General features: G+C 30.1%; 2 protein-coding genes and 1 long non-coding RNA gene across 3 annotated transcripts; 1 reads left to right on the top strand and 2 right to left on the bottom strand.

Moving 5' to 3' along the window:
• Positions 1–460: 460 nt before the first annotated feature.
• Positions 461–5,508, top strand: LOC133034758 (uncharacterized). Its single transcript, XM_061110126.1, has 2 exons — positions 461–771; positions 2,747–5,508. Exon 2 carries the CDS (start codon positions 2,766–2,768, stop codon positions 4,764–4,766), a length of 2,001 nt encoding a protein of 666 aa, XP_060966109.1. The 5' UTR covers positions 461–771; positions 2,747–2,765; the 3' UTR covers positions 4,767–5,508.
• LOC115721136 (4-diphosphocytidyl-2-C-methyl-D-erythritol kinase, chloroplastic) lies at positions 5,272–9,489 on the bottom strand. The gene is made up of 11 exons (XM_030650388.2): positions 9,083–9,489; positions 8,839–8,934; positions 8,690–8,758; positions 8,510–8,614; positions 8,363–8,419; positions 8,065–8,265; positions 7,340–7,432; positions 7,161–7,260; positions 6,756–6,855; positions 6,074–6,159; positions 5,272–5,505 (listed from the first exon to the last, which is right to left on the bottom strand). Exons 1-11 carry the CDS (start codon positions 9,257–9,259, stop codon positions 5,393–5,395), a joined length of 1,197 nt encoding a protein of 398 aa, XP_030506248.2. The 5' UTR covers positions 9,260–9,489; the 3' UTR covers positions 5,272–5,392.
• LOC133034759 (uncharacterized) lies at positions 6,390–6,749 on the bottom strand. Its single transcript, XR_009686124.1, has 2 exons — positions 6,563–6,749; positions 6,390–6,435 (listed from the first exon to the last, which is right to left on the bottom strand). It is a non-coding gene; the product is annotated as an uncharacterized LOC133034759 (long non-coding RNA).
• Positions 9,490–16,303: the final 6,814 nt, after the last annotated feature.

Below are 16,303 nucleotides of genomic sequence, written 5' to 3'. Positions count from 1 at the left end.
AAAATTAATAAAAAATATTCTATTAAGTAATTAGAATATTTTATTAAAGTTAATGTAGAAAATTTAAAAATACTGTTAAATTAAAAATTCCGTTACATAGCTACATTTTATATAAAATAGATAAGTGATGTTATTAATATGTAAATAAATTCATATGTAACCTTTATGTTTCTCTCAATTGTCTTATTTTTTTTTTTTTTTATTAATTTTCTTTTGTTTTTCTTGAACATCTCTGATGTGTCATGTTTGGTTTTTATAATTATAAGATGGTCTTTTCTGAAAAACTATCGAAATAAGACATAATTGTGTAATAAGATAAGTTGCTTTTATAAAAAAAGTAAATAAATAAATAAATATTTTAAAAATAAAATAGGGTGAAATTATATTATTTTGGGTGTAAAATAAGTAGCCTTTTAAATTATTATGACAATAAGACTAAAACTTCGGTAATAGTGTAGTAAGGAGGTGAAAAAAGAAAAAGTGTAACGGTTAAAAAAATTTGGACAAAATTCATATAATAATATAAAATTAAGAAAATAATAGTGTAAGAAAAGAGAAACAAGTCTACGAGGCAATCTACTAACCTTCCGTTAATACAATTTTTGGTTTTTATGTGTCTTTCTCTCTCCTCTTCTCTTTCTCAAAACCCTAATTCTATCGTTCCGATTCCGTTTCAGCCTCGAACATACATCTTTCTCTCTCCTTTCTTCCAACGATTCACATTTCACTGCGATTCTTCCTCTAATCACTGCTCTACCTCTGCATTTACAGGTTGGTTTCTCTCTTCCTCTCTTTTTCTGATCGCCAAAATCGTTTTATGTTTGGATGAATTGCTCTATATCTTACATTTGCATGGTGGCTTTGTCATATGGTGAAATTGTCAATCTTACTTGTTCTTCCGTCAATTGAGGGTTCAAATTCGAACTCGAATTGCTTCGGCCGGTTTGCGTTTTTTTTTTTTAAATGGGTGGGTTGGGGGATAGGTTCGGTGTATTTGAATTGAATCATTTGGGGAATTGGTCTTTCGTGGCTGTGAAAATGGGATTCTTGGATCTTCGAGCTGAGTGTTCGACCTGTGATCCGCAGCTCTTCTGTCATAGTTCTTCGCTTTTCGACGATGTGGGTTTTGTTAGATGATTGTTGAAGGATTCGCTGTGAATGTGGGGATTTGAGGTTTTCGAAATTGGATGTGATGCATGACTAGTGGTTAGCTTGTTCGTGGCAGTATTGGAATGGACTGTGAGAATGTGACAGATTATTTCACTGGAAATGAACTTTGGCAGTATTAGTCTATTTGATAGAAGAAAGCTGCGAAATCGTGATTCTGTGAAAAGGAAACGTTCTGTAGTTCTATAGTTGTATTTATGGGAAGAGCTTGATCTCTGTTTCGAATAAGCAGTTGGTTGTGTATGCAATGGGTGCTTGTCTCGCTCTTCATTTAAGGACATGAAAACCTTAGACTGATAGCATATGGGTTGTGTTTTTGGCCTCAAGGTTTTGATTGGGTGTTGATTTTCATTTTTATCTTCAAGTTTTCCACTATTTATGGAAAAGTTACTTGAAGGTCTTTGAACGCTGGTTTCAAATTTATTATCTTTTGTTATTTTTTCGTTTTATTTTGCTTTGTGGAGCAAATGCCAGTATCTTATATGCTGAATCAACTTTGAAATGGAAGAGCTGATACATGTACAAAATCAAAGGTTGTTAGCAAGCTGAATTTTCCTGTGAACCTGTGCTGTACTTTGTTGAGACTGAAAAATATTGTTGGAAAGATTCTTATTTACAAATTTTATAGCTAGTCTAGGTCAATGTCATCATAGCCAGAAGAATACATGGATTTTTGAGCTGGGTTTTATTGCTACGTATGAGTTTTGCTATTTGTTATGTATTTTATTTGCCATTTAGATCGCAGAAATGGTATTCTGTGACCTTTTCTTTGTAGTTGGAGGAGCAGGGGTAGTAGGAGACTGGTCAATGTCCTATTGCTCCAGGATTGTTGTTACTGTTTGGATCCAGTTTTTTTTTTGGTGTATCCCTTTTAATGCCCTTCTATTCATTCTTTAAATTTTTATTTAGTATTCTTACTGATTGCACTCTTTGCCTTGTTTTACTTGCTCACACTTGCGTACCTTGTTAAAACACAAACCAGGATGTTAGTTCTTATTGTGTTGTTGAGGTTCATATCTAGGTCTAAGTCGGTATCATCATATAACTGTTACAATACTTAACGGATACATTGGCATTATTTTGGTTAGTAGAACGCAAACAAGGATTTTAAGTGCTTTTATATGGGTTCAAGGATGAGAACATACTCTGGCCTAAATATATTTGAATGATCTCAACGCATTCCGTGTGCCTATGGATTTTTGTCTGCATTTATATTTGTACAAGGGGCAGCCATTTTCTTTTTCCTTGATATAGGGGAGGCTTTCTTCTGCAATATTGCATAATCTATTACTTCAAATAATTTATGTTATAATCCTATTTGGTTTTTGTTTCATTCTTCCTTATTATTTGGAAGAATAGGTCCTTTATTTTATTATGCCTACCCAGAAGTTACTTGTTTAACCCTTGCTTTTTTTAATAAGCCATTTTCATGCTAGTACACGTAGTTTTGTTCTTTCATGATAATGATATTCAACTTTGCATTAGGTGGTATGTTGTTGATTTAATAAAGTACATCCCCTGGTCTAATTTCTATTTGATAGTGATCTAATTTAATAAAAAACCGTGTTTTTAACTGCAGGAACATATTGTTTTTCAAGATGTCTCCGGCATCAAGATCTAAAGCAAAAGACAAAAAGGCCAGCAAGGAATCTCAGAAGGCTTCCACAAAGCCTTCGGTACCTACTAGTTCTGGTAGTAGTATCCCAGCAAGTGCATACAATCCGATTTTGGGAACATTTCACACCCTTGAGGTGTTACCAACATCTCCTGTGACATCTCTCCAGACAAATGGTCGTTTCCGAAACATAGATGAGTCAGATGATCATTCAGGCAGCTCTGTTGTAGCTGGATTTGAGTATGATTCTGTCTCCAACAATGGCAGCTGGTCTGGTGAATCAGAAGATCACAAAGATAAGGCATCTAATCTTTCTGGTCGGCAGGATATAATACCAGGAGCCGACAATGACAAACGAGAAAAAATACGTCAGAAGAATGAGAAAAAGCATCAGCGTCAAAAGGAGAGGAGAGCTCTGGAATTGCATGAGCGATGCAGTGGCTATCTTATGTCAAGAAAGCTTGAAGCACTGGCTCAACAACTTGTGGCAATGGGATTTTCACAAGAACGCGCAACAATGGCTTTAATGCTGAATGAAGGTAGAGTAGAAGAATCAGTTAACTGGCTTTTTGAAGGTGGCGAAGAAGCTGACAAGTTCAGGGGTCAAAACCTTGGTGGGAGTAATTTGAAAATTGACATATCAGATGAGCTTGCTCGGATTGCAGATATGGAGACGAGGTACAAGTGCTCCAAACAGGAGGTTGAAAGAGCTATTGTTGCTTGTGAAGGTGATCTTGAGAAGGCTGCAGAGAGCTTAAGAGTATCAAAGCAAGACCCACCTTCTGCACCACCTAAGCCTGAAGAAACTGGTGATCCTCCAACCATCATTAATGGCAAGCTTTCACATGCACTTAGTCAGAATTTAAGACTTCAAGCAAAATCTATTCCTCCACAAACATTACAACAAAGAAAAGATGAAAAAGATTTTAACTACACCAAGCAAACAGTTACAGTGTCAGAGCCAGTGGGTAAACATTTGCAACCTCTAAAAAGAGTCAATCCTAAGTTGGATTGGGCAAAATCTCAACAGCCAGCATTACCAGCTGATAAAAGGTGGCCAAATGCAGCATCAAATCCTTCTGTATCATATACATTAGCATCACCCTTGCAGGTGTCTTCTTTACCAGCAAAAGCTGAAACCCGTTATGCAACTGTTGGAAATGATGTAAAAAACCTACATACAGGGGCAGTCAGGGAACCTGTAATTATGATGCAGCGTCCTCAGTCCCTTAATATGAAGCAAGTTCAAGCTAGTATGAGTTCTTCACTTCCTGGTACAGCTGCTAGTTGGTATCCTACTAGTAATGTAGAAGTTACGAGGCCCAGTGGATTTTTGCCACAAATTCCTACTAGCACTGGAAGTCTCAGCCAGAACATACTTAGCTCAAGTCAGATGTACCAATATCAGTATCAACAACAACAACAACAGCAACAGCAACAACAGCAACAATTTCAACACCAGCAACAACAACTACAACAACTTGTTACAGGCAGTGGTCCAGGGGATTCTCCTGGAACTAGCAGAGGGAATGGTTTGTGGAGTAGCAGATCAGGTACTTCCCCAACTCTAGCTGCGGCTTCTTCCCTTGGACTTTTTTCTGGGTGGGGTTCAGCTGGCTCTTCGGGAGCATCTTCTCCAGTAGACTGGAGTACTAGTAGCTCAATGCTGCAGTTAGACTACACCAACATAGATTGGACACTGGATCGAAATATGCCCTCAACTAGGCCGAATGGGTTATCAATTGCCTCATACATGAGCAATGGCAACATCTATGAGCCGAATGCTTCTGGGTTGGCAGCTTCTCAGCCTGCGATGAGACCGGCTTCCTCTAATGTGAATGGTGTTTCCATGGCAGGACGGCAGGATGGTGGAGTTGCAAGTTCTGAAACATCAGCCACAGGTTCTCGAGACTGGACATCGCCATTTGAAGGGGAAGATCTTTTTAGCTTACCCAGACAGTTTGTTTCTTCTCCTTCTCTTTAAGCAAGTAATTCAATGAATAAATAAGAAAATGAGAGGGAAAAAAAGAAAAAAAAAAAAAAAAAAGACCCCAGAAATGTGCGTGGATTTGGTGTTTTGTTCTTATGATGCTGCAATGTTGATTGTTGGTCCATACATACCTTCAGTGAAAAAAGCATCTAAAATCCTTTGCTTCATCTCTCTTTCACGTTCATTTTCATCATTAAGAAAAGGAAAAAAAAAAAAAAAGCCGTCGAAAATCAAAGATTAATAAATTTAATATTAACAATACAAAAAATGATAATTCATCTATTTCAAAATCACACTGCTTTCTGTCTAATAAATGAGGATAAAAAGTAATCGAAATGAAATTGCCATTTGCTGAAAATGATCAGACCTACAATCTCTTTCGAAATAGTACATTCATACATTGGTTCTCCAAATTGGGTTCATGTTCTTGAATCTTGTCTAATAAAATAATATGGAGAAGTAAATCAGATTATGTTGACTTTCTTAGAAAAAGTTAATAATATAAATCATTCTATTTATTTTATTTTTTATTCATTCCATTATTACATAGCAGAAACCTAACGAATCATACAATATGGTCATTTTACTACACACATTATTATTATTATGATTCATTCTTATTACTCGACAGAGGAGGAAAAATTACGAGAGAAATCATCTGAAGGGCTACAAGCGCTAGCTGAAGCAGGTTCTTTGTACCATTCATTTGCTTCTCGAGTCAGAAAGTTGGCCTCTGCGTATAACAAAACAACTTTATACATCTTCATTTTTTAGTTATTTATTTTTTTTAATTTTTTTTTTTTGAGGGAAATAAAAATCAGTAGCTAGAGAAATTAACTTAAAGGTTGACTTGCGTATCTCTAATTGTTCTCCTCTAATTCTCAGTGGCTTCACTATGGGAAAAATAACCATGAGACTGAATGGTCTTTGAAAATCATAGAAGATTATAACCAGTCTGGTCTTGCAAATAACACATGACTACCATCAATATAACCTTAATTCATTTTCAATTGGGGTTATAAAAAATCCTAAAACAAGAATCTCTTAACTTGGTATTTCCAACTTTGATATTTCATAATTTGGATAAGTACTCGAAATTAGTACTCAGGAGCTCTTTAATTTTTCACTTTGCAGTGTGTAAGACAAAATAATATAGTATAGCACTTTCAACCACGACCTTCCTTATGAGAGGTTAGATCACTAAAATTACTACAGATAGCCATGACAAAATATCCACATTCATTTGGTAGATTTCCACAACTAGAAAAAAAAAAACTAGGTAAAAAGCTTAGAAGACTAACCTGACAAAAACACATCCTTGTAGTCCTCATCATCATATATAAACTGAGGTGGATCTGGGGAACCGACCCCGACAATGGTGCTTCCACTGCAGCATGCACGATGAGAAAATGTAAAATTCTTGTGACAGATGATACAATGAAACTACATAACAAGTCCCTCATTCATAAAATTCATTGATGCAAGCATCTTGATGAAGATTATTTATGAACCCTTATATACAAAAGGACTTGCAATCAATATCATCAGATGATTTTTTTTGTTTGTTTCTATAGTTACAGGGTTACTAACTAAATCTTCTCTTAAGAAATCTAAACCTTATTGCTCAATTTTATCAGAAATATTTGAAATTTCCAGATGCTAACTGCACGATTTAATTATAAGCTTAGTAGGAAAATGATCATCCAGTAAGAAAAATCATAACAGGAGACAGACACTCTATAACAGTATGGCCAAATGGTCAGGTCAGGAGAAGTCAGTTTCTTACTTACCCGGTTTTCGATACCCAACGAGCCAGATGTTCCTATTGACTTTACTTTCTAATAAAATTCATATAGTGAAATGCAGTTTAAACATCCCTGAACTCATATACAGTTTAAAATCCATAGCTCAAAATTTCCACATTGAGCATATGAACATATGAGCAACATAAAGCCATGAGAGCTAGAAATCCAGTATTTATACCTCCCAGACATAAAAACAGCATCATATTGTCCACGACTAGCTGCAATTATACGCTGTTTCAATCTCTTAAGAGATGGAAGAACTTCAAAGGCAGGAGGTTCTGCAAATAAAAACATCATTAGACATGTAAAGAAACAAGGAATACTTCTAAGAATGCACATCGAAGTTGGAAACTTGTTGAGACTCAGTACAAACTCAAGTTAGAGTAAAAAAGAATCTAAGCAGTAAAACTAAAATATTTTCTTGACCTCCAATGTGTGTTGAGATATTTAAAACATGAAGCTTCGACAATCAGGCACATAAAATATTCAAATATTCATGACCATCCAAATATTCATAGCAGCGTATCCTTTAATAGGTTTATTGCAGTGTAGTATCACAAATGAAAAGGGAATATTTACTTACCTAAGTCATTGATGCAGACATCTTGACTTATTCCATCACTTGAGATCTTGTGGAGCAATTGTAAAGGATCGCTATTACTGGTTTTATCCAACCGAAAACGCTGCAATACACAAAAAAGTTGCCATTAAAATGTATCAAAAGAAAACGATGAAATATTCACCATGTTAAAAGAGCATTACCTTATAAACTTCGGCTGTTGAACATGCTTCTGGGGGCTTTATGAGAACCATGGGAATGTTTAATGGTACAGGTGGTAGAATATCCTGAACAACCTGGACAACCAAAGAACATTTTATAGCAGAATTCATCACAATTACTAGACCTCTATGCGAACTCCTTTATTTAGATTAGACAAGCATACATAGGTAAACAAATAAAAAACATAATGTCAGATTCAAACTCATAGACTGTCACTACTGAAAACCCTATGTAGTTATGCAGTAGTAACATTAAACACAAGAACCCATGACATACAGAATTATATTGCACACACTGCACAGCTATATGCATCTACACACAAATTCCTAGGCTGTATACTGTGTTCCCTCATTTTGACTGGTTCTGAAAGCCGATGCAACTTCTCAAATATGAGAAAAAAGAGCCGAGAGAAAAGTACAATAGGGCTTTCCATTTAATAAAAAAGACAGTAGCCAAATTATGGATTTTTTTTGAAACTGGCTGCTTGCTTTACACTACAATATTTGAGCATGAAACTATGGCAATTGGTACCCAACAGGGATTCAAATTATGGAAACTTTAGCAGATTCATCTTTGGCAATCACAGAAACTAACTTATGAAAGCACAGGTGCAGAAAAAGGATTAATAGATTTTCAAATGAATATTGAGTTGTAAAAGAATTATAATATCTTTGTTTGAACAACATACAGTAAGATAAAGACCTACCTCACCTCGACCTGTACAATAGGCTGCCCCTTGGGAGAAAAAGAAAGGAACATCTGAACCAATCTCACTTGACCATTCTTGCAATTCCTTTTCAGTAACAAGACAACCATTGAACTGATTTGCTGCCCATAGGGCTGTTGCAGCATTGCTGCTCCCACCACCTAGCCCTGCTCCAGTGGGCACTTTCTTGTCAAGATGAATCTGCCAACATGTTAAATGACACAAGGTATCATCAATCAATGGCAGCTTTCTTTAAAAACAAAACACAAGACATAAAACTGTTTTAGGGGTCTCTTACCCAAAAGTATTTGTTTGTACCAGTTTTCTTTCGGTAAAGATTAAGGGCCTTGATAATCTGTACAAAAGAAAAAAAGTCCTCTTATGAGTGATTAAAAACATCATCATGCAACAAATAAAAAGCAGCAAAGGAACATTCATCCCTTACCAAATTTCTATCATCAAGTGGTACCCCAGAGGCATTCGTTGACAAAGAATCTTTCTTTGTTGAAGGAGACAAAGAGAACTTAAGCACATCTCCAAGACTTATCACCTAAAATTTCAACCAAATAATCACATATGTTTCATATATTTTCCAACAACTTAAACAAATTTAAGTAAAACTTACGTGAAAGAGGGATGCCAAATCATGATACCCATCTTCCCTTTTGCTAGTTATTCTCAAGAAAACATTAATCTGCATTCATGATGAGACATCAAAAAACTGCTGATATTAGCATAAATCAAGAAACCCATTTACTAAAAACAATGACAAACCTTGCAAGGTGAGAAAAGAGTGAGCCTAGAAAGAGGCGCTTCCTTGTCCACTACATCAGCCAATTTGTTTATCCTTTCATCAGCATCATAAACTATCTACAACCACCAAACTAATAATTAAAAAAAGGATACAAATTTATACACAAAAGGTAATAAATGATCAAAAAGAATAATCTTTACAAGATAAAGACTGAAAATTTTGAAGTCAAAAGGGTGAGAAGGAATGGGAGATTCCAAAACAAACCTCAACTTGTCTTCTTTCAGAAACCACAATTTTGAGAGATGAAGGCCTCGAAATTCTAGATTTCGAACCAAAAAAACAAAACCCATTTGAGTTTAAGGAAGAGAGACCCCTGTTCCTAAAAGGATTGGGAGAAAGATTAAAAACGTTGTTGTGGCAGAGAATATGAGAGGAAGCCATTTTAGTTGTGGAGAGGTAAGTATGAACTCACTAACTATCAAACTGTGAAAAAATGGTGCATTTGAAGACTTGGGATTTAGCGGTACTTGGGATTCAGTGGGCAGACAGAATCAATCTCGAAGCTATTCTTCATTCATTCATTCATTCATTCATTGATGTGGTTTGGTTGAAGGATGACTCTCTCAAGAAAACAGCGCAGGTTGTTATATTCCAAGAGAATTTAAAACTATAATATAAATAATAAAAACAACAACAACAACATTTTACGGGAAAATGGTTTTTTTTTTTTTCTTTTTTAAAAAATAAAATAAAAATACAAACAATTATTTTTTTTTATCTCATTTTTTTTAGCAACCAACAATTCTTCTTCTTTTTTTTTTTTGAACATACCAACAATTCTTCTTTTATATTGCCAAAAAAAAAAAATTTGTTCTTTTATATCTTTATTTAACAAAATAAAAAATATAACATTTATATTATATTTGACATAAAAAATAATTTTGTAATATATTTATTTTAATTTTTAATACTTTAATATACAATTACAAAACTTAAATACTTATTGTTGATACTAAAATATCTCTAATATATCTCTTATGTTAAAGGGATAATTTAAACAAAAAAACACAAAAAAAAAAAAAATAAATACAAAAAAATACAAAAATACAGTTTGTACGGAGTTTTAAATATTTTTATATCTTTTTAGATTTTACTTACATAAAATAGTAAAATGCTATTTTTTAGTGTATTTTTATATTGTTCTCTTGTTATTTTGTTGTTGATTTTTTATTTGTTTATTATTTTTTTATGTTATTTTGTTATTATTTTCTTGTTACTTTCATGTAATTTTCTTGTTATTTTCTTGTATTTTTATAAAATACCGTAAAAATGTAAAAAAAAAACTTTGAACGTAAAAATATAAAATTTTTATAAAAATTTGTGTTTTATGTAATTATGTGTATATTAACATGGCTATCTAACAAAAATTGTTGGTTTAACAATTTTTTTTCGTTAAAGTTAACAGTTAAAACTAACACCGTTAAATTAATTAGTTAATTATTATTTTTTTAAAAAAATAGTTTTAAGTATCTAAATTTAATTTATTTATTAAAATATAACATAAATAATTATTTAAAAGTATCAACAAAATTAAATAATTAGACGTTAATTTAATTAATTGATCATACTTTATAACAAATTTATTAGTTATATTGTTCAAAATATCTAAATTTATTTACTTATTTTATTATTTCATAGACATAATTTTATAAATAAGTTTTAAATTAGATTAAATTATATATATTTTAAAAGTATAATTGTATTGTATTAGATTTAATTTATTATTATTATTATTATTTAAATTAATAATTAGGTTTGCATAATACTAATACTTAGTATATATAATAACTTTAGCATGAGTTTTATTGTATAAATACTATCAATGCTGAAACCCGAAAACTCTTCTGCATAATTTGTTGGGCCATTTGGAGTGCAAGGAATGACAAAGTATGGAAGAATAAAACCTCGAATGCCTCTTTTATTGTTGCTTTCTCCACTTGCTATCTTGAACAAGGGAATTCGGCTCAAGCTCCATATTTGGAGACATCACGGACAGGCTTAGTGGTCGGGGATGGGTTAGACCGATGGTGCGCACCTAATGCAAATGAAATCAAGGTTAATGTGGATGCTTCAATCTTTGAGGGTAGTCATGCATATGGCTATGGAATCGTGGCTCGAAATGAACATGGTTTTATGGTTGAGGGAGTCTCTCGGCTTTGTCATGGTACTGTACGGCCGGAGCTAGCGGAGGCAATTGGAGTTCGTGAGGCTCTTAGCTGGATTAAGAACAAACGATGGTAACAGGTGGTTCTTGAGACAGACTGTTTGGTGGTGGTACAAGCTATTCGTAATCCAACTCATATGATCTCTTTATTTGGTGATGTAATTAAAGAGTGTCAAAACTTGCTTGTGAATTTAAGGGGTGTTACTATTTCTTTTGTAAAACGGTCAGCAAATTTAGTAGCTCACACGATAGCTAGAGCTGCTGTTTCTTACCCTGATCGTACTTTCAGTATGGGGATGTCCCAACTGATTTGCTACCATGTTTGGTGGCTGAGTTTGAAAGTTAAATAAAGTTTGATTACTTTTTTCAAAAAAATAATAATAAAAAATAGAAATAGTTCAAAATTTAACGTTATAGCTAACTATATTCATAAAATAATATTTGAGTTTTTTCTTTTTTTTTACTAAATGGGTTATATTTCATCACTTATTTACATTTTTATTCGATGCTCTAAGCAATTTTTTTTTTTTTTATTGTCCAGAAACTTTATTTAAATAATAAAAGTAAAACATAAGAAATATGAGGGATAAAAGGCATTCTAGGGGAAGGTCCCTTATCTTATCCTCAATGTAAATTAAGAAAAAATCAGTGATTAGGTTTTATTTTGAAATTTAGTAATTGTTTTCTTAAGAGTTTTTAGCAGTTAAATTCTCTTAATTATCGTTTTATTTGTGTTTAATTTTTTAAGCTTAAATTTTAGCCGTAAATTTTTTTAAACAATTGGACCTTTAACAAATTTAAAGTATTATATATTTTTTTTTTACAGTTAACTGTCACCATAGACTATTTATGTGTATACTCTTGTACATATATCACGTTTATATTAGTACACCTTATATTATTTCAAATTTTATTTTAAAATTAAATAAAATTATGATTTTTATATTTTTTAAATAATAATAATATTAGGTATATCAATATAAACATGCCATATGTATAAGAGTGTACACTTATTTAGCCAAGAAGGATAAGTGTCAGTGGAATAATAGTTGAGAGGGCTTAGCCGCAAAAAAAAAAAAAAAAAAAACTTTTTTTTAAAATACTATTAGTGATTGCTTCAACACTATTTAGCCATATAAGAGTACTGAGGGCCCTAAGCATAAATACAGTAGAACCTCTATTTAAGAATACTCTATTCAAGAATAACCTCTAATTTGTTATAAAAAAATCAAGTCCCAATTTGGGCCAGTTATAAATAAGAATAACCTCTAAATTGTAATTAGTTATATATTTTCTAAGTCCCGTATTACCAAAGTATACATCTATATAAGAATAATTATATCTTAATAAAATATATACATGTATTTTATAAATTTATTTATGTAAAATTAATAATTTTATTTTAAATTATAATACATGTATGAATATTATATTTACTCTAAAGTATTTCTATTATGATATAGTATTAATAATTATTTATTGTTATTATTGTAACATTGATATTTTTTAGTTTTTTAATTTTTTTTTTCCAGTGTAACTCTATTTAGTTATAACCTCTTAATTAGAATATAATTTACTTGGTCCCAAGTGTATTCTTGGATAGAGGTTCTACTGTATATATAATCATATTAAAATATATAAAATGATATAAATGCATAATTTTTGATAATATATATATTTTTATTATGGACATTAATGTAGGTCCTACAATTATATATAATAAAATAATAATTGTATTATTATTATTATTTTACTATAATTAATTTAACTTATTTTAATTTAAAAATACATTTAGTAAATTATTTATTTAATAATAGTAAAATTAACTAATTATATTATTCTTAAAATCAATATGAGTTTTTTTTCCTTAAGAAATTACATATCCTTATTAATTTTGGTAATATTAAATTGAACCTCGTCAAATTTTAAAATACCACTCGTATTTTATTTTAAATTTAATTATTTAATTATTTTTTAAAATATTGTAAAAAATATTTATAAAATTTAAAAATAATAATATTTTCTACAATTGACACACATCCTTAAAATGTACTTTAGTTATCGAAATTTAAATTTATTATACATTACGCTATTCGATATTGCCCCCCCCCCCCCCAACTATTTAGTTCTGGGTCTGCCCCTGCTCCCAACCCAACAATTTCTCTACTCTATTATTTAAAATACATTATTAAAAATCTACTTTCTCTATTTTATAGCACACTTTTACATTACATCATATATCAGCTTCATTAAAATATATCACCAAAATCTTATTTTTTTGAAAATTTTAATATATTTTATTTATTTTAAATATATAATATTAATATATACACATATCTCCATATAAAAATAATTATTAAAATCTAAAATAATTAATAAAATATGTTTAGAACAATAAATATTATTTTGTAAATGTTAAACATAAATAGTAAATTTTAAAGAAATTTTAAAATAAAGAAAAAATTTAAAACATCTATTGTAATATATTTCTAGTATGGTTCTTTAAATATTTTAAAACTCTTTATTTTCATTTTAGAGAAAGTGTCAGAGTATCTTCAATGGTACACCATTTTACTAAATTGGTGTGAAATCTTTACACCATTTTACTCTAATGACATACCAAATTATGCACCAAATTCTACATTATTAATAGTGTTGGATTTTGAATCTACACCAATTTGGTGTACAATTTTTTTTTTGTTGCATTCTAACTCTTATTTAATTTTATTTTAAAATTTAATCTTACATTTTAGACCTCAAGTTTGAATTTATCACAAAAATAATAATTAATTTAAAATACTAACATGTTTGCAAATACAAAATAAATAAAAAATACTAATACTAATAAAATAAAAATAACATAACACTAAATTATAAAACTAAACATAATAACACTAAATAAAATCCTTCCAAAAAAAACATTAAATAAAATAATAATTTAATAGTTAAATTGATCACTTGTAAATCTTGACTATATGGACTTTAAATATTTTGAGAATCATGGTATTCTTGATATGTTTGATATTATTGGTAATCTCTTTTTTGTATAATCATTTTTGGATGGTCTTAAAAATGGTTGTATATATTAGGATCAGCTATAAAACTTCAATAAGAATTTTTTTAAAAAATATTTAGGGTTTAATTAATTTAATAAATATTTATTTTATTAAATTATTTTAAGATTTTAAATTTTTATTAGTAGCCATGATATAATTCTTACTAATTATTTTGTTAACTAGCTATTTTTGGTTTTAATGTAAAAAATATAAAATATGAGATCATTCGAGTAAAATATATATATATATTTGGTAGAGTATTTAATATGATATTTGATGTGAAAATTATTGAAGTTGTTGTACCAAAAAATAAAAAATTTTACACTAAATTAGTGTAGATTCCACACTAAATTAGTGTAACCATTAGATATGAACTTAGTTGTTAAAGGTGAAGTGATACTTTTATAAACAATATTATTATAGGGGATATTGACACTAAATTTGTATCAAATTGGATCATGTCACTTTATTTTTCATGAGGAGAATCTATATTTTTTTTTTTACTTTCCGAGTGGAGAATCTACCTATTTTTTGGCAAAGCTTAATTTACACAACTCATATATCAACCAACAGAGCAACCTAAATCGTAACCAAAATCTATGTAGAATTCCCCATAAAAACTACCAGCTAAATATTTACAAAAATTCTATTATAACTTAAGTATTATTACCGTTAAAAATTAAATTTAGGTATATATTTACCATCAAGAGTTAAACTTAGATATTTACACTGCAAATTACTCTTCTATTATTATTATCTAAAAAAAATTAAAAAACAGATTATTTCAAAAATGATGAAAACTATTACGGTAATTAGATTAAAATTATAATTAACAATAAATTTTGAATATTATTATATTTTTTTTTATAAATAACACTTAAATTAGATATTTTTTAATAAAAAATAATTTTATTTATTAAATTACATCCACACAAACAAAACTAAGTATATAATATATACCTAAAGTATTAATATATCTATCAATGTATTAATTAAAAACTCATATCTTCATAAAAAAAAAAAAAAAAAACTCATATCTCTATAAACTATAAAAAATGAAATACACTAGTTTACCAAAATTCTATAATAAAATTAAGATTTATTAACTACTTATTGTAATATAAACATCACAAATTATTCACATAAATAATATGACAAAAACACACACAAATTTTTTTTAGACAAAAGTTAACAACAACACACCTCATTTAAGAGGCTGCAACTTTTTCTTTTTTCCACACAAAATTAATGATTTTTGGCAACCTAACTATCTACGGAAAAAGGGTAGTAGGCCTATACTAACATTGCATATATAATTATTTTCAAAAAAACATTGCATATATAATTGTTAGCAAAGAAAAAAAAAAACATTACATATATAATTATTTTATTAAATTGACTTTTTCCCAAGCATACGACTATTTTATAATGTTTGAGTATCTTTTATCAATTCTATCTCTACTCTCATCGTTTCTTTTATCCATTTTTTTCTTTTGACATTTAAAAAAGAGAGATTCGAACTTCAAATCTCTTTCTATGTATTTTCTAAACTTTTATTTAGATTAGGCAATCTTTTTTTTCTCTTTGATAAAAGAGTGAGTGATTTTACAATAGACCCTCTTAAAAGGGATGTACTGATGCACACTTTACTTATTTCGGCATTCCGAATAATTTTTTAGTCTAATTTTTTCTCATAGTCATATACGTTATAATTATTTAAGATATCCTATAATTCAAAAGAATTTACAATATAAAAAATAATATTCAAATAATCTATTTTACACGCGTATAAAATAAAATCGAACTCAATACACAAACAAAATCAAACTTGTATATAATGTACCATTCATGAAAACTCAAATCAGTTAGTTTGAGAGAAATTTACCTTAGTGTTATCTGCAAAGAAGAAGCAAAGGATGGCTGACAATTGCAGTGTGGAAGACCATCACAATGGTGGTCGACAAAGGCATGTGAATCTTCAATTTTCTAGGGTTAGGGTTTATTGGGCTTGGCCCATGGCTAAAGTGGAAGAGAGAAAATTAGTGGATTTGCCAACTGAGAAAGAATGAATTATAATTCCACCAAATAAAAAATGAAAAAGCAATTACAATGGAATTTTTTTCCAAAATTGTTATTTCCAACCAAACAAAAGAATTAGGCCCATTAGTATTCCATTTTATTCATTTTTGACCCATTACCATCAAC

Source organism: Cannabis sativa, chromosome 2, assembly GCF_029168945.1.
Source record: "Cannabis sativa cultivar Pink pepper isolate KNU-18-1 chromosome 2, ASM2916894v1, whole genome shotgun sequence".
In the NCBI taxonomy this organism is placed as follows: domain Eukaryota; kingdom Viridiplantae; phylum Streptophyta; class Magnoliopsida; order Rosales; family Cannabaceae; genus Cannabis; species Cannabis sativa.
Note: the sequence above shows the minus strand (reverse complement) of the source record. Positions and strands in the feature narration are given on the sequence as shown.